General features: G+C 39.9%; 1 protein-coding gene across 2 annotated transcripts in view; it reads left to right on the top strand.

The window, feature by feature from the left end:
- The first annotated feature begins 1156 nt into the window (after positions 1 to 1156).
- The window catches only part of zmp:0000001082 (integrin alpha-D), a 94250-nt gene continuing 69751 nt past the window's right edge, over positions 1157 to 25655 (top strand). For both annotated transcript variants that reach the window (XM_061908310.1, XM_061908319.1), the window contains exons 1-9: positions 1157 to 1259; positions 8463 to 8580; positions 8810 to 8904; positions 10416 to 10498; positions 10589 to 10703; positions 18063 to 18193; positions 18268 to 18410; positions 23137 to 23287; positions 23358 to 23570. In XM_061908310.1, the coding sequence (XP_061764294.1) occupies positions 1217 to 1259; positions 8463 to 8580; positions 8810 to 8904; positions 10416 to 10498; positions 10589 to 10703; positions 18063 to 18193; positions 18268 to 18410; positions 23137 to 23287; positions 23358 to 23570 (1092 nt within the window). In that variant the 5' untranslated portion in view covers positions 1157 to 1216. The remainder of the gene's footprint in view (positions 1260 to 8462; positions 8581 to 8809; positions 8905 to 10415; positions 10499 to 10588; positions 10704 to 18062; positions 18194 to 18267; positions 18411 to 23136; positions 23288 to 23357; positions 23571 to 25655) is intronic.

Below are 25655 nucleotides of genomic sequence, written 5' to 3'. Positions count from 1 at the left end.
TCTGTGGTCTGACGAGTCCACATTTCAAATTGGGGAAGCGAACCATCCAGACTGTTATCGACGCAAAGTTCAAAAGCCAGCATCTGTGATGGTATAGGGCTGCTTTAGTGCCAAGGCATGGGTAACTAACACAACTGTGAGGGCACCATTAATGCTGAAAGGTACATACAGGTTTTGGAACAACCTATGCTGCCCTCTAAGCGCCGTCTTTTTCATGGATGCCCCTGCTTATTTCAGCAAGGCAATGCCAAGCCACATTCAGCACGTGTTACAACAGCGTGGCTTCGTAAAAAAAGAGTGCGGGTACTTTCTTGGCCCGCCTGCAGTCCAGACCTGTCTCCCATCGAAAATGTGTGGCGCATTATGAAGTGTAAAATACGACAGCGGAGACCCCGGACTGTTGAACGACTGAAGCTCTACATAATACAAGAATGGGAAAAAAATTCCACTTTCAAAGGTTCAACAATTAGTTTCCTCAGTTCCCAAACGTTTATTGAGTGTTGTTAAAAGAAAAGGTGATGTAACACAGTGGTGAACATGCCCTTTCCCAACTACTTTGGCACGTGTTGCAGCCATGAAATTCTAAGTCAATTATTATTTGCAAAAAATAAAATAAAGTTCATGAGTTTGAACATCAAATATCTTGTCTTTGTCTTGCATTCAATTGTATATGGGTTGAAAAGGATTTGCAAATCATTGTATTCCGTTTATATTTACATCTAACACAATTTCTCAACTCATATGGAAACGGGATTTGTACTTGTTGAATAATCAGGTCACAAAATGGAGTATTGCTGGAGCTTTTTGAATTATTATTCATTGGGTTCTAATGGTCGAAATCGACATCATTGGTGCTATTGTAATCAAAATGTTTATTTACGTTTATTATGTTTACTAATATTTAGTTACAATACATTAAAAAAGTATGTGCTTGTCTCTCATAAGGATTGTAAATTATAGGCAAAAATCCCTCCAAAAAGTGCAGTTTCCCTTTCTTGAAATGTTTTCATGTAAATGCATGGCCTGTGATAGTAATCATATCCTTGTATACAACATAGGTTGAAGAGTTTAGGCTTAACAAAAAGGGGAACAATCGTGCAAAGTGTCACAACCACCTGTTACAGAAACGCCCTCGGGCCGGAAGCATTGCATAGACCCGTTCTCCAAGCAGCAACAGCATCACTCGCCTCTCCGCTTGTCAAGTGCGATGTGAAAAATGTGTGCTCAGCTTTCCCTCTTCCTGTTTATGCTGGCTTCTGGTAAGTTTGAGAACCTACTTTTTTTCCAACATTAATAACATCAGCAAAAAAATCATGTCCTCTTTAGAGAGAAATAACACAAACATTTCTATTGGTACGACAGATCATTTTGTTTTCTAACAGTTTCTGAATGGATTTGATTTTGTACCAATTGTTAGTTAGGTTAATTACTAAAAAACCCCACCATAGACACCACGAGAAAAGCATCCAGAATGTATTGGTGGCTAAGAATTGTAGAGACTAGAACAGGGGTCACCAACCTTTTTGAAACCAAAAGCTACTTCTTGGGTACTGATTAATGCGAGGGGCTACCAGTTTGATACACACCTAAATAAATTGCCAGAAATAGCCAATTTGCTCAATTTACCTTTAACTCTATGTTATCATTATTAATTTATTATATTTATCTTTGTGTAAACACTGATCGTCTTAATGATTTCTCACAATAAATATATATTTTGGATGACATGTTTTAAATAGGTTAAAATCCAATCTGCATTTTGTCAGAAAATATAACAAATTGGATCAAGCTATATTACTAACAAAGGCAAATCATTATTTCTTCTAGATTTTCCAGTACAAAAATTTTAAAAGAAATTCAAAATACTTTGAAATAAGATTTAAATTTGATTCCACAGATTTTCTAAACTTGCCAGAATATTTTTTTATTTTTATTTTAATCATAAGTTTGAAGAAATATTTCACAAATATTCTTTGTCAAAAAAACAGAAGCTAAATTGAAGAATTCAATTAAAATTTATTTGTTATTCTATACAATACAAAAAATAAATTTACTTGAACATTAATTTAAATTGTCAGGAATGAAGAGGAAGGAATTTAAAAGGTAAAAAGGTATATATGTTTAAAAAGCCTAAAATCATTTTTAAGGTTGTATTTTTTCTCTAAAATTGTCTTTCTGAAAATTATAAGGAGCAAAGTAAAAAAAAAAGAATTGATTTAAACAAGTGAAGAACAAGTCTTTAAAATATTTTCTTGTATTTTCAAATTCTATTTGAGTTTTGTCTCTATTAAAATTAAAATTGACGAGCAAAGCGAGACCAGCTTGCTAGTAAATAAATATAATTAAGAAAATAGAGGCAGCTCACTGGTAAGTGCTGCTATTTGAGCTATTTTTTGAACAGGTCAGCGGGCGACTCATTTGGTCCTTACGGGCTACCTGGTGCCCGCGGGCACTGCGTTGGTGACCCCTGGACTAGAAGGATGTGGACATGTTCTTGTATTTGTTGTTGTTCTTTGGTATCCAGCAGTCTTGTTGGAGGACATAGAAAGCCAGTCAATGTTTCCATGCACTTTTTTCAATAACATGACTCCTGTGTCTGAACATTCAACTTCTGTTAATTACTTGCAGATCCACATACTGATCTTATATTGATAGCAGTCAGTAAGCAGATGTTGCCTGCATGTTGGTTACTTTATTAGGTGTATGTTTTGACTGTTAAAATTTTGATTTTTTTCAATTAGATCAGGGGTCGGCAATCCAAAATGTTGAAAGAGCCATATTGGACACATAATACAAAAACAAATCTGTCTGGAGCCGCAAAATAAATTAAAAAGCTATATTACATACAGATAGTGTGTCATGAGATATAAATTGAATTAAGAGGACTTAAACTAAATGAGCTCAAATATAGCTACAAATGAGGTGTAATGATGCAATATGTACTTATAGCTAGCCTAAACAGCATGTTGGCATCGATTAGCTTACAGTCATGCAGGGACCAAATATGCCCGATTAGCATTCCACACATGTCAATAGCATCAACAAAACTCCCCTTTGTGCATTCACGCACGACATTAAAAGTTTGGTTGACAAAATTATACAGAAAAAGAAGTGGCATAAAACATGTCTTAGAAAGTCGGAGAAAGTTGTACATGTAAAACAAACCACGGTGAGTTCAAAGACTGACAAAATTAGTAGGAAAAAATGGCGCTCGCTAAATACTCGAATCAATGAAGCATGTTTAACACAAACAGTGTGCTCTATAACAATTAGGGAGGTTTGTGTCATGTTTGTCCTACAGAAACCATATTAAAACAAAAAATATATTTTTCCCTTCATCTTTTTCCATTTTTCATACATTTTTGAAAAAGCTTCAGAGAGCTCTAGAGCTGTGGTTTGCCGACCCCCGAATTGGATCAATCACATTGTTGGCGTGGATTACTTTTGATTAATCATCATTTAAAGACATACATTTTTATTTGAACTGTCATGTTTCTTTTGTACTAGATTTTCCCATCATTAATCAAATCAAACTTTAATTCTATAGCATTTGTCATGCACAGGCAAGTGGCAAACACAAAGTGCTGTGCAAAACAAAACAAAAAAACAATAGAAGAGGGAAAAAAACACTTTCTCTCTCTCTTTCTCTCTCTCTCTCTCTCTGACACACACACACACACACACACACACACACACACACACACACACACACATAAACACACACACACAGCACTGTTGACAATAACGGAGCAAAAACAAAGCATGTCATGGAACTGAGGATTTGAGGTAAAGTGCCACCTTTAAGGCATCCCAACTCATGCCTTAAAGCTAAAATGAATGCAATTTAAAAAATGATTTACAATATAAAACATGATAGAATATATGTAAAAAGTAAAATAAATATTACATTGATAAGTCAATGAAAACATAACGTTGAGAGAATGATAGTAGAAATATAAATGATGAAGTAATTGAACATTTTGGCAACAGATGCAAATTTGTCTCCCTGAGCTCATTTAGAAGATATTTAATACAAAGCCACCAAGATAACTGAAACTTTAGGGAATAATCATACACACACAGTGTAAGGTCATCACATTTTCTTAAAATCTTTGTAAGGTTTAATAGAGATTTTTTGGGTTCTGTTTTTTTTTTTTTGGGGGGTCATCTTGTACTTAAACTAGGACAATAACGTGTGCTTCTTTTTTAAGGCTCCCATCTATGCCCTTTTAGCTTTCATTTCAGTACTGTTATTGCACTGGAGAATAATACAATCTGTTGATCAACTTGACATGCATTTGCATCACTGAACTTTGCTAAGCCATGTGGTCTACATACAACACCCAAAGACAGAACAAATTGAAAAAACAATTTTAAATAGCTGCAACATAACATACATAACTAACAAACAGCTTAATAACAACATAGCTGTAAACCTACCTTCATCTAAGGGAGGCACACATAACATAAACATGACATACACAAAGCCTAACCAGACATTTTTTTCTCTCAAGAAATTCGGAAATAAAATCATGTCTTCAGGAGATCAACACTGTACTGAAGCCCAGAACACTCTACGCATTTGCCCAGTTTTAGTTTTGAGATAAGGAAAGATTGGCCTGGCCCACTAGGATCTTTATGTTTGTGAACTTTATAGTCTGTATATTTAGAGTGATGTGATAATCAAACACTCTAGAAGTCTAGAATGAGAATGTTTTTTGTGCCATTTGCTGTTTGACGCCGGTATCATGCTAATTAGCTGCCTGAAAGCGGGTGACTCCATTGTAGAAATAGCCTGCATGTCTTCTAGCACAGTGGTTCTCAAATGAGGGTACGCGTACCCCTGGGGGTACTTGAAGGTATGCCAATGGGTACGTGAGATTTTTTACAAATATTCTAAAAATAGCAACAATTCAAAAATCCTTTATAAATATATTTATTGAATAAAACTTCAACAACATATGAATGTAAGTTCATAAACTGTGAAAAGAAATGCAACTATGCAATATTCAGTGTTGACAGCTAGATTTTTTGTGGACATGTTCCATAAATATTGATGTTAAAGATTTCTTTTTTTGTGAAGAAATGTTAAGAATGAAGTTCATGAATCCAGATGGATCTCTATTACAATCCCCAAAGAGGGCACTTTAAGTTGATGATTACTTCTATGTGTAGAAATATTTATTTATAATTGAATGACTTGTTTATTTTTCAACAAGTTTTTAGTTTTTTTAATATATTTTTTTCCAAATAGTTCAAGAAAGACCACTACAAATGAGCAATACTGTGCACTGTTATACAATTTAATCATTCAGAAACTGATGACATAGTGCTGTATTTTACTTCTTTATCTCTTTTTTACAACCAGAAATGCTTTGCTCTGATTAGGGGGTACTTGAATTTAAAAAATGTCCACAGGGGGAACATCACTGAAAAAAGGTTGAGAGTCACTGTTCTAGCACATACTCTGGAATAAATGATAAATGGGTTGTACTTGTATAGCGCTTTTCTACCTTCAAGGTACTCAAAGCGCTTTGACACTACTTCCACATTTACCCATTCACACACACATTCACACACTGATGGAGGGAGCTGCCATGCACATCAGGAGCAAGGGTGAAGTGTCTTGCTCAGGACACAACGGACGTGACGAGGTTGGTACTAGGTGGGATTTGAACCAGGGGCCCTCGGGTTGCATTTAACTAAAATGTTCTTTTCTTTGTGCGCGACAAAAGAAAAGTAGCGAGAATATCTCCATGTTAAGAAACCGCTTCGGCTCCGCGATTATGTCTTGTTGGTAAACACAGACACCCCCCCCGCCCCCACCACACATACACACAGTGCTCCCTTGTGAGACAGGAAGAATCAGAAGGACGACACTGCAACTCTCCAATAAAACAAACTCAGATCTTCTGTTTCTAGCCGATACTACATAAAAAAATAACGTAACATAACGCAGTAACGCATCATGCACTAACTAACTCAATATAAAACATAACGCATTAGACTACTACAAACCCCATTTCCATATGAGTTGGGAAATTGTGTTGGATGTAAATATAAACAGAATACAGTGATTTGCAAATCATTTTCAACCCATATTCAGTTGAATGCACTATAAAGACAAGATATTTGATGTTCAAACTCATAAACTTTATTTTTTTTTTTGCAAATAATAATCAACCTAGAATTTCATGGCTGCAACATGTGCCAAAGTAGTTGGGAAAGGGCTTGTTCACCACTGTGTTACATCACCTTTTCTTTTAACAACACTCAATAAACGTTTGGAAACCTTAGGAAACTAATTGTTGAAGCTTTGAAAGTGGAATTATTTCCCATTCTTGTTTTATGTAGAGCTTCAGTCGTTCAACAGTCCGGGGTCTCCGCTGTCGTATTTTACGCTTCATAATGTGCCACACATTTTCGATGGGAGACAGGTCTGGACTGCAGGCGGGCCAGGAAAGTACCCGCACTCTTTTACTATGAAACCACGCAGTTGTAACACGTAGCTTGGCATTGTTTTACTGAAATAAACAGAGGCATCCATGATAACATTGCTTGGATGACAACATATGTTGCTCCAAAACCTGTATGGACCATTCAGCATTAATGGTGCCTTCACAGATGTGTAAGTTACCCATGCTTTGGGCACTAATACACCCCCATTCCATCACAGATGCTGGCTTGTGAACTTTGCGCCTATAACAATCCGTATGGTTATTTTCCTCTTTGTTCCAGGGAACACCACGTCCATAGTTTCCAAATATAATATAAAATGGGGAGTCATCAGACCACAGAACACTTTTCCACTTTGCACCAGTCCATCTTAGATGAGCTCAGGCCCAGCGAAGCCAGCGGCGTTCCTTGGTGTTGTTGATAAATGGGTTTTGCTTTGCATAGCAGAGTTTTATCTTGCACTTACAGATGTAGCAACCAACTGTAGTAACTGACAGTGGTTTTATGAAGTGTTCCTGAGTCCATGTGGTGATATCTTTTACACACTGATGTCACTTTTTGATGCAGTACCGCCTGAGGGGTCAAGGGTCCGTAATATCATCGCTTACATGCAGTGATTTCTCCAGATTCTCTGAACCTTTTGATGGTTTTACGGACCGTAGATGTAAAATCCCTAAATTCCTTGCAATAGCTCGTTGAGAAATATTGTTCTAAATCTGTTCGACAATTTGCTTACAAATTGGTGACCCTCGCCCCATCCTTGTTTGTGAATTACTTAGCATATCATGGAAGCTGCTTTTATACCCAATCATGTCACCCACCTCTTCCCAATTAGCCTGCATACCTGTGGGATGTTCCCAGTAAGTGTTTGATGAGCATTCCTCAACTTTATCAGTATTTATTGCCACCTTTCCCTACTTCTTTGTCACGTGTTGCTAACATCAAATTTTAAACTTAATGATTATTTGCAAAAAATAAAATGTTTATTAGTTTGAACATCAAATATGTTGTCTTTGTAGCATATTCAACTGAATATGGGTTGAAAATGATTTGCAAATCATAGTATTCCGTTTATATTTACATCTAACACAATTTCCCAACTCATATGGAAACGGGGTTTGTACTTACCGCCGAAAATAACGGCGTTCCAGTAACGCGTTACTTTGTAACGTGTGAGTCCCAACATTAATGATAACTGTCAACATGAAAAGTGGGATTTTGTGAATTGGATACCCTCTTTACCATGGGAATGCAGTAGAGCGTAACCACACAGTCTGATGTAACAGTCTTTAACTAACTCGTTTAGTGGTTCTTTACCTTGGTTCAATCGATCCCTAGGGGTTCGGTGAGTCGGCCTCAGGGGTTCGGTGGAGCCTTTGCCACGGAGGTAAAGACACATCCGACTTATTGTGTAAATAAAAACTTCTCCCTATCTGCGTATTATAGATACCCCCAAACACTGTTCCCTCTAATTTTTTATCTGATTTACAGGTTGTTTGATTGATCGATTGAAACTTTTACTCGCAGATTGCAAAGGAAGAGAATACATTATATGAAACAGTACAGTTTACACAGTACAGTACATATTCCGTACGAAATGGTAAAACTTGAATAAGTTTTTCAACTTGTTTAAGTCGGGGTCCATGTTAATCAATACATGGTAATGTGTGTAAGGTGTGTAATTTGTTGTGAGTTCATGCACTGTGTTGGTTTTGTTCTTTAAACAAGGTGATGTTCATGCACGGTTCATTTTGTGCACCAGTAAAAAAAACATATGACTTTTTCTTGAATTTGAAAAAAAAAACATTTTATTTTTCATTAAAGAAGGGTTCGGGGAATGCGGATATGAAACTGGTGGGGTTCGGTACCTCCAACAAGGTTAAGAACCACTGAGCTAACTGTTACAAAATGAATGCTATATACATCACAATATGTCCTGTTTATGTCGACCAACTTATCAAGTTTATACCAGATATTGACGATCTTGTTTTTATCACAAATTGCAGCACTCCCTGCTTCTTTGGCATTCAACATTGACACCACGAATCCTGACATCTACAATGGCGAGCAAAACGATTTCTTTGGATACAAAGTGCTTCAGTTTGTGTCTGGTTCCGAGAAGGGGTAGGCCCGGGTTTCTATCTCTACTTGAATGTTTATCTGTGGTTAATTTATTTTGGGTTTGCAACCCGCCTTCCGCCCGATTGTAGCTGAGATAGGCGCCAGCGCCCCCCGCGACCCCTAAAAGGGAATAAGCGGTAGAAAATGGATGGATGGATGGAACTTTTATTATTAGCTTGACATAATCATGTTTCCGCGTTAATGCCAGCTCTATGTTTGCTCTCATTCTCAGGATCCTTGTCACTGCACCGCTGCAGAATAACGGGTCAGGTGGAGTTTGCAAACCACATCCCAGCAAGCAAACCACAAAGTGCTTCCACCCGAAAGGTATATTGATAATAGTAATTTTGTATGTTGCACCAAAAAAGGGATTCAGCGGGGTATAATTGATTACCTGAACCGAAAACAGGTATACACCATTTTAATTTTGGAACTTTTACTAATAAACCCACCATCTTGGTTGTAGTTCATACGTCATAATGATTTATGATTATTACAGGCATAGAGGAGTATTACAACTGGTAGTTTTTTAAGCCTTCTGTCATTTTAGTTGTAGTACTTACAGTATTTATACTGGGTTTAAGGCTTTAAACCATACTATCAAATGTATTATTTAATTTGATTATAGGGATTTATCATTTTGAATTAACTTTATTAATTTTATCTAAGGTAATTAGTGCATTTAAGCCACTATTTCACAGCATTTTAATCCAATTACTAAAGTTTATTTCAATGCCAAACTAAACCCGTATATTATTTCATGTTAGCTGTCTCCTACTACCAAGGCAGTTTTTGTAACGGATCTGAGTTATAACAGATATGTATAATTTGATATAACTTTAATAAAAAGTTTACTTATTATCATTTCTTATTTTAAAAGTACAATATTGTATAATTTTGTCTTAAATAAAAGTGAACTGTTTTCCTCATATTAAAAGTATTATATTGTCTACTTTTTATCTTAAGTTCATTTACTAGGTTTTTAAATAAAAGTTTCTAAAGTTTTTTTAGTTCTCTAAAAGTATTATATTGTATAGAGGCTGTTTTGTCTTATAGCACGTTTATGAGCTATTTTTCTATTTTGAAATATTATTTCTGTTTACTCGTGTCTTAAATAAAAACTAATGTACCAATTGTTCTTATTTTAAATATATAATAATGTATAGTTTTGTCCTAAATAAAAGTGTCTAAACTGTTGTAACAATGTTACACGCACACACACACACACACACCTTGTTTTTACGCCATGTTATTTTTTTTCTGTATTTTTATCAAGTCAGTCCCTTTTTTTTAAATCCACGGTAGAGAAAGGTATTTTCTTTAAAGCATTTTTTAAATTAGCTTTAACACAACAGAACAAATACCCAGAACCCGTTGCAGCACTAACTCTTCCGGGACGCTAAAATATGCACCCACCGCTACCACCAAACCCCGCCCCCCCACCTCGCCCCCATCTTCCGAATTCGGAAGTCTCAAGGTTGGCGAGTATGTCATAAACCCCGCCTCGCTCACTACCACCAATTATTTAGCCCCCACTCTACGGCCACTTCCTGGGGGATCACAACCACCCACCCCCCAACCCCTACTTTTGTGTCATAAGTCAATTAACCCCCGCAGCCCACACTGAGTCCCTTTATTGGTGCGACATTCTACTACTATTGGTATAACTTACAATATACTAAGAGTTATAAGCTCGGTTTTTTACTGTCATTCTTATCTGTGTATGTCATTAATAATAAATGAATTGTCCATATTGTCCTGAGTTGCTTGACTCACGTCACAACAAATTCCATTTTGTTGAAAACCCTGGTAACTCTCACCTTCACACTATTGCGCAGAACTGTCCCTCAAAGACCAAAGTGTACAAGTCAAGCATTTTGGACTGTCCATTGCTGAAGACGCCACACAGTCCCAATTCACCGTAAGCATACCCCCACTTATTTACTGTATTGTTGTTGTTTTTTGCCATTTTCCCACTAATTTCTTCCCTGTATTGCTTGTTTTCATTAAGGTTTGCAGCCCTTATATAGCTCATGAATGTTACGACAACTCCTACCTGAACAGTGTGTGCTACAAGGTGACACAGGATCTTCAGGAGGTCTCCTATATCAAACCGATTTTCCAAGGTAAAAATGTTTAAAGCAATATTTCTTAAACTTAGATCAGGGGTCTCAAACACGCGGCCCGGGAGACGTTATGTGGCGGCCCGCACCTTAATATGAAAATTTAATGTTGGTGTGAGTTTTATTTGAATGCCGATTTACAGCGTCATGAATGATAAATGGGTTGTACTTGTATAGCGCTTTTCTACCTACAAGGTACTCAAAGCGCTTTGACACTACTTCCACATTTACCCATTCACACACACATTCACACACCGATGGAGGGAGCTGCCATGCAAGGCGCTAACCAGCACCCATCAGGAGCAAGGGTGAAGTGTCTTGCTCAGGACACAACGGACGTGACGAGGTTGGTACTAGGTGGGGATTGAACCAGGGACCCTCGGGTTGAATAACCTCGATTTTTATGAGAGACTCACAATTTTCAATGCCCCTCCAGAGGTAATCATTCTCCCGAATTTCACCTAAACATCAATATTAAGGGGGCACCATGGAGGCACTGCCTTGATGGACCAACCAACTCTACAATCTTTACAAAAAGCGTGCCAGCCCAGCCACATGTTGTATTCGACTTCTGTGGACGCAGTAAGCGATTGCAAGACATAGTTGATCAACAGCTACACAGGTCACACTGAGGGTAGCCGTATAAACAACTTTAACAGTGTTACAAATATGTGCCACACAGTGAACCCACACCAAACAAGAATGACAAACACATTTTGGGCTCACATTGGGCTCAACCGAGGATGTCATTGTGGTCTGCTGTGGTTTGTGCAGCCCTTCGAGACACTAGTGATTTAGGGCTATATAAATAAACATTGATTGATTGATTGACATTTTGGGAGAACATCCACACCGTAACACAACATAAACACAACATAACAAATACCCAGAATCCAGTGCATCCCTAACTCTTCCGGGCTACAATATACACGCGTGCCCCCCTCAACCCCGCCCCCTATTGTAGCCCAGATAAGTAAGGGCTGCATTGGATTCTGGGTATTTGTTTTGTTGTGTTTATGTTGTGTTTCGGTGCGGATGTTCTCCCAAAATGTGTTTGTCAATCTTGTTTGGTGTGGGGGATCACAGTGTGGCACATATTTGTAACAGTTTTAAAGTTGTTTATACGGCCACCCCTCAGTGTGACATGTATGGCTGTTGATCAAGTATGTCTTGCAGTCACTTCCGTGGGTCTGCAGAAGCCTCATACATTATGTGACTGGGCCGGCACACTGTGTGTATGGTGGTAAAGCGAACGAGACGACAAATTGTAGAGGACGCTGAAGGCAGTGCCATCACGGGACGCCCTCAAAATTATTGCCCTGGGAGATTGTTGGGAGGGGCACTGATATTCGGGTGTTTCCCGAGAGTTGGCGAGTATGTTGCTTGGGGGAAAAAGCCATTATAAGAAGGTGAATTCAATAAAAAGTGCATGTTATTTTTATTAAGAAATCTTTTCCTGCGGCCCAGCCTCACCCCGTTTCTGCATCCAGTGGCCTCCAGGTAAATTGACTTTGAGACCCCTGAATTAGATAATCTTGTCCATGGAGTGGTTGGATCAGTTCAAGAGCAGGCTTGTGCAAAATCACAAATTTGGAACTTCAATTCAATGCACTTGAAGATATTGAATTGAATTGGCTCCACCCCACTTGACTGTGTATTGGACTTACAGGAAGTACAATTAAATTAATTGCAAGTCAGACAAACCTCTTATGGCCAAGTAACATAAAAATGTTGTCAATCAATCAAACAAGGTTTATTTGTATAACACCTTACAATATCACAATGGTGCCCAAAGTGCTTTATAGGTCACAAGTTAAAAGCAAGTAAAACATATTGAAACTTAAAAGGACCTTCATATCTAAAAACACCTATAGCAATTATTAAAAAATAGTTTAATCAAGTATGTTTTAGTTGAGATTTACAAAACCCAAACAAGGGAAGTTGGCCTGTTGTGTAAGTCGTAAATGAAAACAGAATACAATGATTAGTAAAACCTTTTCAACCTATACTTAATTGAATGCACTGCAAAGACAAGATGCTTAACGTTTGAAATAAGAAATGTTGTAATTGTTAGCAAATATTAGCTAAATAGGAATTCGATGCCTGCAACATGTTTCAAAAAAGCTGGCAGAAGTGGCAAAAAAGACTGAGAAAAGTTGGGTAATGCTCATCAAACACTTATTTGGAACATCCCACAAGTGAACCGGGAGCAGGGAGGTGCCGTGTTTAGGTATAAAAGCAGCTTCCATGAAATGCTCAGTCATTCACAAACAAAGATGGGGTGAGGGTCACCACTTTGTGAACAAATGCGTAAGCAAATTATCGAGCAGTTTAAGAACAACATTTCTCAACGAGCTATTGCAAGGAATTTATGGATTTCACCATCTACGGTCCGTAATAACATCAAAAAGTTTAGAGAATCTGGAGAAATCACTGCACGTAACATGGAATGCCCGTGACCTTCAATCCCTCGGGCGGTACTGCATCAAAAAGTGACATCACTATGTAAAAGATATCACCACATGGGCTCAGGAACACTTCAGAAAGCCACCTGTCAGTAACTATAGTTTGTCGCTACATCTGTAAGTGCAAGTTAAAACTCTACTTTGCAACGCGAAAGCCATTTATAAACAACACCCACATACGCCGCCGGCATCGCTGGGCCCGAGTTCATCCAAGATGGACTGATGCAAAGTGGAAAAGTGTTCTGTGGTCTGACGATTCCGCATTTCAAATTGTTTTTGGAAACTGTGGACGTCAAATCCTACGGACCTAAGAGGAAAACAACCGTCCTGACTATTATAGGTCCATCCATCCATCCATCATCTTCCGCTTATCCGAGGTCGGGTCGCGGGGGCAGCAGCCTAAGCAGGGAAGCCCAGACTTCCTTATCTCCAGCCACTTCGTCTAGCTCTTCCTGGGGGATCCCGAGGCGTTCCCAGGCCAGCCGGGAGACATAGTCTTCCCAACGTGTCCTGGGTCTTCCCCGTGGCCTCCTACCAGCTGGACGTGCCCTAAACACATCCCTAGGGAGGGGTTCGGGTGGCATCCTGACCAGATGCCCGAACCACCTCATCTGGCTCCTCTCGATGTGGAGGAGCAGCGGCTTTACTTTGAGTTCCTCCCGGATGGCAGAGCTTCTCACCCTATCTCTAAGGGAGAGCCCCGCCACCCGGCGGAGGAAACTCATTTCGGCCGCTTGTACCCGTGATCTTATCCTTTCGGTCATGACCCAAAGCTCATGACCATAGGTGAGGATGGGAACGTAGATCGACCGGTAAATTGAGAGCTTTGCCTTCCGGCTCAGCTCCTTCTTCACCACAACGGATCGATACAACGTCCACATTACTGAAGACGCCGCACCGATCCGCCTGTCGATCTCACGATCCACTCTTCCCCCACTCGTGAACAAGACTCCTAGGTACTTGAACTCCTCCACTTGGGGCAGGGTCTCCTCCCCAACCCGGAGATGGCACTCCACCCTTTTCCGGGCGAGAACCATGGACTCGGACTTGGAGGTGCTGATTCTCATTTCGGTCGCTTTACACTCGGCTGCGAACCGATCCAGTGAGAGCTGAAGATCCCGGTCAGATGAAGCCATCAGGACCACATCATCTGCAAAAAGCAGAGCCCTAATCCCGTGGCCACCAAACCGGATCCCCTCAACGCCTTGGCTGCGCCTAGAAATTCTGTCCATAAAAGTTATGAACAGAATCGGTGACAAAGGACAGCCTTGGCGGAGTCCAACCCTCACTGGAATAGTGTCCGACTTACTGCCAGCAATGCGGACAAAGCTCTGACACTGATCATACAGGGAGCGGACTGCCACAATAAGACAGTCCGGTACCCCATACTCTCTGAGCACTCCCCACAGGACTTCCCGAGGGACACGGTCGAATGCCTTCTCCAAGTCCACAAAGCACATGTAGACTGGTTGGGCAAACTCCCATGCATCCTCAAAAACCCTGCCGAGAGTATAGAGCTGGTCCACAGTTCCACGACCAGGACGAAAACCACACTGTTCCTCCTGACTATCCGGCGAAGCCTCCTCTCCAGTACACCTGAATAAACCTTACCGGGATGGCTGAGGAGTGTGATCCCACGATAGTTGGAACACACACTCCGGTCCCCCTTCTTAAAGAGAGGGACCACCACCCCGGTCTGCCAATCCAGAGGTACCGCCCCCGATGTCCACGCGATGCTGCAGAGTCTTGTCAACCAAGACAGCCCCACAGCATCCAGAGCCTTAAGGAACTCAGGGCGGATCTCATCCACCGCCGGGGCCTTGCCGCCGAGGAGCTTTTTAACTACCTCAGCGACCTCAGCCCCAGAAATAGGAGAGTCCACTACAGATTCCCCATGCACCGCTTCCTCAAAGGAAGACGTGTTGGTGGGATTGAGGAGGTCTTCGAAGTATTCCCTCCACCGATCCACAACATCCGCAGTCGAAGTCAGCAGAACACCATCCGCACCATACACGGTGTTGATAGTGCACTGCTTCCCCTTCCTGAGGCGGCGTATGGTGGTCCAGAATCGCTTCGAAGCCCTCCGGAAGTCGTTTTCCATGGCTTCCCCGAACTCTTCCCATGTCCGAGTTTTTGCCTTTGCGACCGCTAAAGCTGCACACCGCTTGGCCCGTCGGTACCCGTCCACTGCCTCCGGAGTCCTATGAGCCAATAGAACCCGATAGGACTCCTTCTTCAGCTTGACGGCATCCCTCACTGCTGGTGTCCACCAACGGGTTCTGGGATTACCGCCACGACAGGCACCAACAACCTTGCGGCCACAGCTCCAATCAGCCGCCTCAACAAAAGAGGTTCGGAACATGGTCCACTCGGACTCAATGTCCCGCACCTCCCTCGTGACATGTTCAAAGTTCTCCCGGAGGTGTGAATTGAAACTCTCTCTGACAGGAGACTCTGCCAGACGTTCCCAGCAGACCCTCACAATGCGTTTGGGCCTCCCAGGTCTGTCCGGCATCCTCCCCCACCATCGCAGCCAACTCACCACCAGGTGGTGATCGGTAGAAAGCTCCGCCCCTCTCTTCACCCGAGTGTCCAAAACATAAGGCCGCAAATCCGATGACACAACTACAAAGTCGATCATGGAACTGCGGCCTAGGGTGTCCTGGTGCCAAGTGCACATATGGACACCCTTATGTTTGAACATGGTGTTCGTTATGGACAATCCGTGACGAGCACAAAAGTCCAATAACAAAACACCACTCGGGTTTAGATCCGGGCGACCATTCTTCCCAATCACGCCTCTTCAGGTTTCACTGTCGTTGCCAACATGAGCGTTGAAGTCCCCCAGTAGGACAAGGGAATCACCCGGGGGAGCACTTTCCAGTACTCCCTCGAGCGTTCCCAAAAAGGGTGGGTATTCTGAACTGCTGTTTGGTGCGGAAGCACAAACAACAGGTAGGACTGTTATACAATTTAATGAATCAGAAACTGATGACATAGTGCTGTATTTTACTTCTTTATCTCTTTTTTTCAACCAAAAATGCTTTTCTCTGATTAGGGGGTACTTGAATTAAAAAAATATTCATTGGGGGTACATCACTGGAAACATTTTAAAAACCACTGGTCTAAAGTACAGCTGGAAGGGTTTCATTGCTGAGCTGATTTTTTTTAAGATGGGAAATGGAAATGTATTCAAAGTTTAAAAAAATTAGCTAGATAGAACGACCACGCAGGGCAGTTATTGGAACCTTTAGGATGGATTGCCTGACAGACTGGACCATATTAATGAAGAACTGTTAAAATGCATCACGTGTGTGATGCATTTTAACAGTTCTTCCCGACTGTAGCTGAGATAGGCGCCAGCGCCCCCCGTGAACTCAAAAGGGAATAAGCGGCACAAAATGGATGGATGTGTGCTCCGATGCATAATTAAAACAGCAGCGGTAGGGTTAATGACAGAGTTAATAGTGTTAAATAGAACCCTGCGCGATGACTATTGCTGGTTAGCATGTTGGATAAATGTTTAGTTTTTTGCTTTGTTCACAGTTTTGTGATATGTGGCAAGACTGTCCCCTTACAGGCCTCAAATTTTAACTTTTTAAGGTCAAGGCAAGTGTTGCCTTAAAGGAGGGCTCATATTTTAGGGCACCAAGGCAAACATTATTTTTTTTCGAGGCAGGGGCTCCAAAGCATGCATGCTGTGCAATGTATATATATATATATATATATATATATATATATATATATATATATATATATATATATATATATATATATATATATATATATATATATATATATATATATATATATATATATATATGTATATTATATATAAGTAAAGGAAATTAAATGAGCTCAAATATACCTAAAAACGATGCAATATGTACATACAGCTAGCCTTAATAGCATATTTGCATCAATTAGCTTGCAGATTAGCTTGACCAAATATGCTTGGTAAGCACTCCAGCAAGTCAATAAAATCAACACAGCTAACCTTTGTGCATTCACACACAGCATAAAACGTTTGGTGGACAAAATGAGACAAAGGCGGAGTGGCATAAAACACGTCTTTCTGCGGTAGCAGTGGAGAAAGTTGTACATGTAAAACAATCTACAGTGTGTTCAAGGATCGCTGAAATTAGTAGGACAAAATGTCGCTAGCCAAATACTCTCATCAGTGAAACATGTTTGATATAAACGGTGAGGTTTCTAACAATTAGGAAGGTTTGTCAAATATCACACCCAGATTCTTCATTTTTTTTCCATTTTCACACATCTCCGAAAGACGTCCGGGAGCCACTTGGTCGCCGCTAAAGAGCTGACTCCAGTATTATACCAAATAATACATCACGGGAATTGGTTTGAATCCAGACTTGTGTTGGATTGAGAATCGATTTTGAATTAAATCGTCACCCCAAATATCAGAATTAGATCGAATTGTGAGGTGTCTAAAGATCCCCACCTCTACTGGGCAGTGTGGGTAAGCGCCTTATGGCGACCCATCAGCGTTCTTGATCTGTAACCCTGTACGCTGTTTGTTTGTCTAATCTTGAACAGGTTTGTGCTGAAAACAAAGTTTTGTTGTACTTTTGCAATGACAATAAAGACCTATCCTATCTTATCCAGATTCACGAGGATGTCCATGTGACACAAAAATCCTGACCTGATGAGCGCTAAGCATAGATATGAATCTTTTTTTCACCTCCTTTAAGTTGTGGGCATACCTCAAAACATTATCGAGGGTTTCATTATTTGGTACAGGCAATACTGGCCCTGTATTTACTTGGTTTCGTACAGTTTTCAGTATTAAACCAATCCTACCATGAAGTGCGTCTTATAAAAATTGTTGCATCTCATGTAATCATTTTCATCGATGAATACATTCTTGTTTTAGAATGCAGGAAGAAGACAGTAGAACTGGTCTTTCTTTTTGATGGATCCGCAAGTATGACTGAGGATGAGTTTACAAAAAATAAAGATTTTATTATGGACATAATGGAAAACCTCAAAAACACATCAATCAAGGTCAGTGCCCCATGGATGTGAGAGATTGACAGTGTTTATTTGACATGCACATGTTCATGGTGTGTGTTTTTCAGTTTGCAGCCGTTCAGTTCGCCACATCTTACGGGACCGTCTTTGATTTCATGGACTATTACAAAGGCAGCGCCAGGCAAAAACTTGAAAATGAGCGGCACATGGACAGGCTAACCAATACCCACGCAGCCCTGGAATTTGTTTTGTAAGTTGTAACGACCACACTATTTCCCACAGTCCAACAATCTATTTGTAATTTTGGTGGGGGCTCATTGTCGAATTTACATAATCAACTGCACCTGATGTTAAGAAGAGCGGCGAAAACAGTGCATGGTCTCTTTGCACGTTTGCGTAACTCGGTTTGTGTATGCGTTTTGTTCCTCTGACCCTCTAATTCACCCAGCTTTCCTTCTTTTTGGCACATTGGGGCCAGTATTGACTGGTCACTTTAAACGTCTACTGTCTCCTGGTCAGAGCCAATCCGAGGGAACGTGTTGTCTGTACCTTTTTCGAATCGTAAGACAAGATAACCAGATATTGGTGTACTGTGTCGTTTAAAGGGAATTTTAGCAACTTGCTCACAGTTACACTATTCAAACCAAAAAAATGAAGGCTGTCAAAATTAAAGAGTTAACTCATGTGATTAATCACAAAAAATACTGCATTAATCATGTACACCAGGGGTCCCCAAATTGGGGCCCGCAGGCTGGATGCATCCCGCCAGCGTCCAAAATCCGACTCGCGGGAAGTCCTAAGGTAAAAAAATAATATATATATATATTTTTTAATGATTATTTTTTTAAATCTGTCCTTTGTAATCCATTTTCTACCGCTTGTTACTCTCTGTGTCTTCTAGCCGCTCAGGCAAATCATATTGTCTAAAAATGCATTTTCCCATCCAAAACGAGACATCGTCGTGCTCTGAATATACATAACAGGCCAAAAGTTTGGACATACGTTCTCTTTCAATGCGTTTTCTTTATTTTCATGACTATTTACATTGTGGATTAATCTCGAGAAATTAATTCACGCCTTTATCTCGAATCGTTTAGACTACTGCAATGCCCTGTATGTAGGCATTAGCCAGGCCTCCCTCGCCCGCCTGCATCTCCTGCAGAACTCTGCTGCTCGTCTGCTGACACAGACCCGCAGACGTGAGCACATCACCCCTATATTAGCGTCCCTTTACTGGCTCCCTGTGCATTACCGAATCAACTTTAAACTCCTTCTATTTGTTTTTAAATGTCTAAACAACCTCGCGCCAACATATCTCTCCGACCTCCTTCAGCCTTACTGCCCCACCCCATCCCTAAGATCAGCCGATCAGCTGCTACTGACGGTCCCTGACAGAAGGCTGAAGCTTAGAGGTGACAGAGCTTTCACCGCTGCTGCTCCCAAGCTCTGGAACGACCTGCCTCTGAGTGTTAGACAAGCCAACTCTCTTCCTGTTTTTAAATCTCTCTTAAAAACATACTTTTATTCCATGGCTTTTAACACTGAGTGATATCCATCCTGCAATGGCGCCCCATTATACACCTGCTGTGAACCTGTTTTTATGTTTTATTTTTTAATCATGTTCTGTTTGTGTTTTGTTGTGTTTGCTCGGTTCTCGTATTATCTTTAAACTGCCCATTGTACAGCAGTTTGGCTACCCCTGTGGTAAATTTTAAATGTGCTCTATAAATAAAGTTGATTTGATTTGATTTGATTTAGATTGTCACTGAATGCATCAAAACTATGAATGAACACATGTAGAGTTATGTACTTAACAAAAAAAGGTGAAATAACTGAAAACATATTTTATATTCTAGTTTCTTCAGATTAGGGTTTTGCACACTCTTTGCATTCTCTCGATGAGCTTAAAGAGGGAGTCACCTGAAATGGTTTTCACTTCGCAGGTGTCATAGTTTTGATGCCTTCAGTGACAATCTACAATGTAAATAGTCATGAATATAAAGAAAACGCATTGAAATGAGAAGGTGTGTCCAAACTTTTGGCCTGTACTGCACACACACACACACACACACACACACACACACACACACGTATACTGTGTATATATATATATATATATATATATATATATATATATATATATATATATATATATATATATATGTCTTGATTGGATTATCCGGAGAATAGTGCTCGATACCGTGGTAGAGCGCAATATGTAGGTGTGGGAAAAAATCACAAGACTACTTCATCTCTACAGATCTGTTTCATGAGGGGTTCCCTCAATCATCAGGAGATTTTTCCTGATGATTGAGGGAACCCCTCATGAAACAGATCTGTAGAGATGAAGTAGTCTTGTGATTTTTTCCCACACCTACATATATATATATATATATATATATATATATATATATATATATATATATATATATATATATATATATATATATATATATATATATATATATATATATATATATATATATATATATATATATATGTATGTATGGACTTCACGTGGCAGAGGGGTTAGTGCGTCTGCCTCACAATACGAAGGTCCTGCAGTCCTGGGTTCAAATCCAGGCTCGGGATCTTTCTGTGTGGAGTTTGCATGTTCTCCCCGTGAATGCGTGGGTTCCCTCCGGGTACTCCGGCTTCCTCCCACTTCCAAAGACATGCACCTGGGGATAGGTTGATTGGCAACACTAAATTGGCCCTAGTGTGTGAATGTGAGTGTGAATGTTGTCTGTCTATCTGTGTTGGCCCTGCGATGAGGTGGCGACTTGTCCAGGGTGTATCCCGCCTTCCGCCCGATTGTAGCTGAGATAGGCGCCAGCGCCCCCCGCGACCCCAAAAGGGAATAAGCGGTAGAAAATGGATGGATGGATATATATATATATACAGTATATATATATATATACAGTATATATATATATATATATATATATATATATATATATATATATATATATATATATGTATACAGTATATGTATATATATATATACATATATATATATTATTCAAAAAAAGTTATGACAGACCACCTCAAAAAACCGGAATGGAATTTTACCTTTTTTACTGAAAGGGACACCCACAATGTACATTGAAATAAATAAAGTGGGATTTACAATATTAACTATGAACAATAAAACACTGAACATTAACAACATATGAACATCGCTCCTCTTTTACTTCTCAGACCATCTCCTTGATAAAAATCTTTTACAATCAAGGAAAACACAACACTATTGTAACAAACGGCAAAGGGTAATGAACACTTACAATATGATATATTATCGCTTTTATGCAGAACTTTGCTGTAAAAATTTGCATCTGTTCCTGACACATGCATTTCGGGTTGGCTGCTTTGAAAACAAACCCCGCCCACTTTTCTTTGTTCCTCGTCTGAGCTGCTGTGACATAGATTACCGTAACAACTCCTGTAACACTCTAAAGCGGACATTTCAACCAATTAAATACTTTCTATAGTTCGAGACTGACTGTAATTTAAAAGCAACACTGCACATCATAATGGCGGCTACAGTTTTGATGTTAAAGGTCTGAAAAAAAATTATGTCGAACATCCAGCGGGCCGGATTGAAAACCTTCATGGGCCGCATGTGGCCCGCGTGCCGTATTTTGCTGAGGTCTGACGTAATGGGCTATTTTGTAGAAAAACTAATCTCCTTTAAAAGGGGCACAGTTTGTCGATAAACGTTCTCTCAGAGGGGCTCTGACCAGGAGACTGTAAAGTGACCAATCCGAAAGGACGGGTGTTGTCATGTCGCGTATTTAATGCCTGCCCTTAAGAGCCAAAATGGAAGAACTCTGCAAGTGTAGAAAAACAACGAAACACAGAATCCAAGCGAGCACAGACATAGTCCGCATGTGAGCAATCAGAGTCCGTCACACACACACTAGGTGTGGTGAAATTTGTCCTCTGCATTCGACCCATCCCCTTGTCAACCCCCTGGGAGGTGAGGGGAGCAGTGGGCAGCAGCGGTGGCCGTGCCCGGGAATAATTTTTGGGGATTCAACCCCCAATTCCAACTCTTGATGCTGAGTGCCAAGCAGGGAGGTAATGGGTCCCATTTTTATAGTCTTCGAACTCACAACTTGCTGCTCTCAGGGCGGACGCTCTAACCACTAGGCCACTGAGTAGGTGACACCATATGAAATAATCGTTTTGTCACACACTAATGCAGTGGTTCTCAACCTTTTTTCAGCGACATACCCCCTGTGAACATTTTTTTAATTCAAGTACCCCCTAATCAGAGCAAAGCATTTTTGTTTAAAAAAAGAGATGAAGAAGTAAAATACAGCACTATGTCATCAGTTTCTGATTTATTAAATTGTATAACATTGCAAAATATTGCTCATATATAGTGGTATTTCTTGAACTATTTGGAAAAAAAGATATAAAAATAACTAAAAACTTGTTGAAAAATAAACACGTAATGCAATTGTAAATAAAGATTTCTACACATAGAAGTAATCATCAACTTAAAGTGCCCTCTTTGGGGATTGTAATAGAGATCCATCTGGATTCATGAACTTAATTCTAAACATTTCTACACAAAAAATAAATCTTTAACATCAAAATTTATGGAACATGTCCACAAAAAATATATCTGTCAACACTGAATATTGTATTGTTTTTTCACAGTTTATGACCTTACATTCATATTTTGTTGAAGTATTATTCAATAAATATATTTATGAAGTACTTTTGAATTGTTGCTATTTTTAGAATATTAAAAAAAAATCTCACGTACCCCTTGGTATACCTTCAGGTACCCCCAGGGTACATCCGTCAAAGCCCAAATAAAATTTGGCCTTTGATTTGAAAAAATCCTAGTGTTTTAATATGTGTCTTGTATTTTTATTGTAATAATTACTATTTAATAGACACTTGTCTAAATATATTGAGGAATTCTTAGCACAAATACAAATGTTTTACCTAAATTTCTCCAGGAAAAACCTCTTTGAGAACAAACAGGCAGGCGCCTCTTCCGATGCCAGTAAAGTTCTGGTCCTGATCACAGACGGAGATCCCAGTGACAGCGACGATAAGAGGATTATAAACACTTACAATGAAGCAGGCATCATTCGATTTGTCATTGGGGTAAGAGGTGATACACAAAGTGAAGAAAATATCAGGTTTGCATCTCTTGAAAGAGTTGTTGCGGTTTCAGGTGAAAAATGTCACCCTGGATAAAGTCAAGACTATTGCCTCAGACCCCAAAGACAAATTCGCCTTTAAGATTGAGCAGTACGATGGACTCACAGGATTGCTGGAAAACTTTCAAAAACACATCTTCAGCATGGAAGGAGACACAAAAGTTGCTCGGGCAGAAGACATGACTGATGAGATGTCTCAGAGTGGATTTAGTGCTGCTTTCTACAAGGTAAGCAGCTTCTTTATGCTATTTTAGTGCACAGAACTTTACCAAAAATACTAATCCTATAGTCAAAAGAAATATGTCTCCGAGAATTGGAACTGGTTTCAGGTGGCAAGAATATTTAAATTATAATAATTAAACTATGAATGATGATGAATGTTTATTTATATAGCCCTAAATCACAAGTGTCTCAAAGGGCTGCACAAGCCACAACGACATCCTCGGTTCAGATCCCACATCAGGGCAAGGAAAAACTCAACCCAGTGGGATGACATTGAGAAACTTTGGAAAGGACCGCAATGGACGTCGAGAGGATCTAGCATTATATTGTGAGAGTCCAGTCCATAGTGGATCTAACATAATGGTGAGAGTCCAGTCTGTAGTGGAGCCAGCTAGATCAAGTAGTTCCTTCTTCACTGATTCCTTATTGCACAGGTGTCAAACTCAAGGCCCAGCGGCCGGTTGTGGCCCGTGAAAGCCTGGGAATATAATGCCTCAATGAAGTATTAGATCTTTTCTATTTTTACAGACAAAAATACATAGACTTCATGCAATATTTTTTCAACTTTAATATTACCGATAATGCAATAAATATTATATTATAATACGTTTTGTTGAAATAAAAATAAATACTTAAATATCTTGTTATGTACAGAGAAGGGAAGGAGGCGACAACCAAGACAGTACTGCGGTTCACAAGGTTTATTTAAGCCTTTGATGATTACTTGGCGTGTGTATGCTACTCTGAGTGAATGGGTGCAGACTATGTGTATAATTAATAGTGTAAATGTTACCAGCGGTTGTTGTCTGTGAGTGTTGGATGTAACCTTTGTAGAATCAAAGGGGGGCAAGGCGAAGAGGCAGTCCGTGAACAGGCAAGGGGTCGGGGGTAGGAGCAAGGCAGTGTAGTCCGTGTCCGAGCAGGGGGTCGATGATCGAGGAAGAAAGTCAGGAATCCGGATGGATGTCGAGAGGCAAAACACGAACACGGATGACAGGGAAGTCACTGCGTGAAGACACAGGAGACATGAACAAAGGAGACACGGCGGGAGCATAGAGAAGGCAAGCAAAGCACTTGGGAAGATGAGCGACGTTCTGGCAAAGGTTCCTCAGGTCCGCTGGTCTTTATGCCGCTCCCTCTCATCCGTGCCAGGTGTGCTGATTAGGGATTGTCTGCAGACTCGTTGCTGCGTGGGCATGCTTTGCTCAACGCGAGCAGGGGCGTGTCTGAATGCGCTGCCAGTTGAGGTGCCGGCAGCTCCAGCTGCCGAGGAAACGTGGGTTTGACTCCGCGCCGTGACATATCTGCTTGATTTATGATTCCCAAGCAAGTTATCCGTCAAATTGTACTTTATAAAAATAACAGTAGATATTATGGTAAAAAAAGAAAAAGCTGGCAGCTCAGTCACATATTTACATTTTTTAAAATGTTTGTTATTTTATTTAATCAGGGAAAATTTCCCATTGAGATTAAAAACCTCTTTCAAGGGAGTCCCGACCAAGAAGCAGCAAAGTTACACATACAATGACATTCATACTACAGATTAAAATTACATGATGGATATTAAGTAAAACAGTTGTAGATAACTGTGGTACTGTGTTTACATTTACTGTAATATGCTGTAAAAAACATTAAATTGTACAATTAAATTCTGGTGACTGAGCTTCCATTTTTTTTACGTAGATTTTTTTACAGAATACGTAGAAGAAATAAAAATAATCAAATACATACACAAATATGTAATATCATGAGGCGAATCCTTATACATTGTTATTCATATATACCCATTGTTACAAGTGGCCCCCTGAGGGCAGCCATAACCGCAATGTGGCCCTTGATGAAAACAAGTTTGACACTCCTGCATTACTACATGCATTTTTGTGAACGAAACAAAGTCAATAGTAGACAATAACTAAACACGTTTTTGCTTTAAGTCGTCTTGTGTCCAGGGTTATTTCCCGAATTTGTAAACAATAACAAAAATGACAAAAACCTGATCTTGTGGAAAAAAAACAACCCACGATCTAATCAGTCTAGTATCAACCATATATTGATACTACCCTTGGTATCAGCACTACTGCAATGGATCC

This window comes from Nerophis ophidion, linkage group LG01 (genome assembly GCF_033978795.1).
Source record: "Nerophis ophidion isolate RoL-2023_Sa linkage group LG01, RoL_Noph_v1.0, whole genome shotgun sequence".
NCBI lineage: Eukaryota > Metazoa > Chordata > Actinopteri > Syngnathiformes > Syngnathidae > Nerophis > Nerophis ophidion.
Note: the sequence above shows the minus strand (reverse complement) of the source record. Positions and strands in the feature narration are given on the sequence as shown.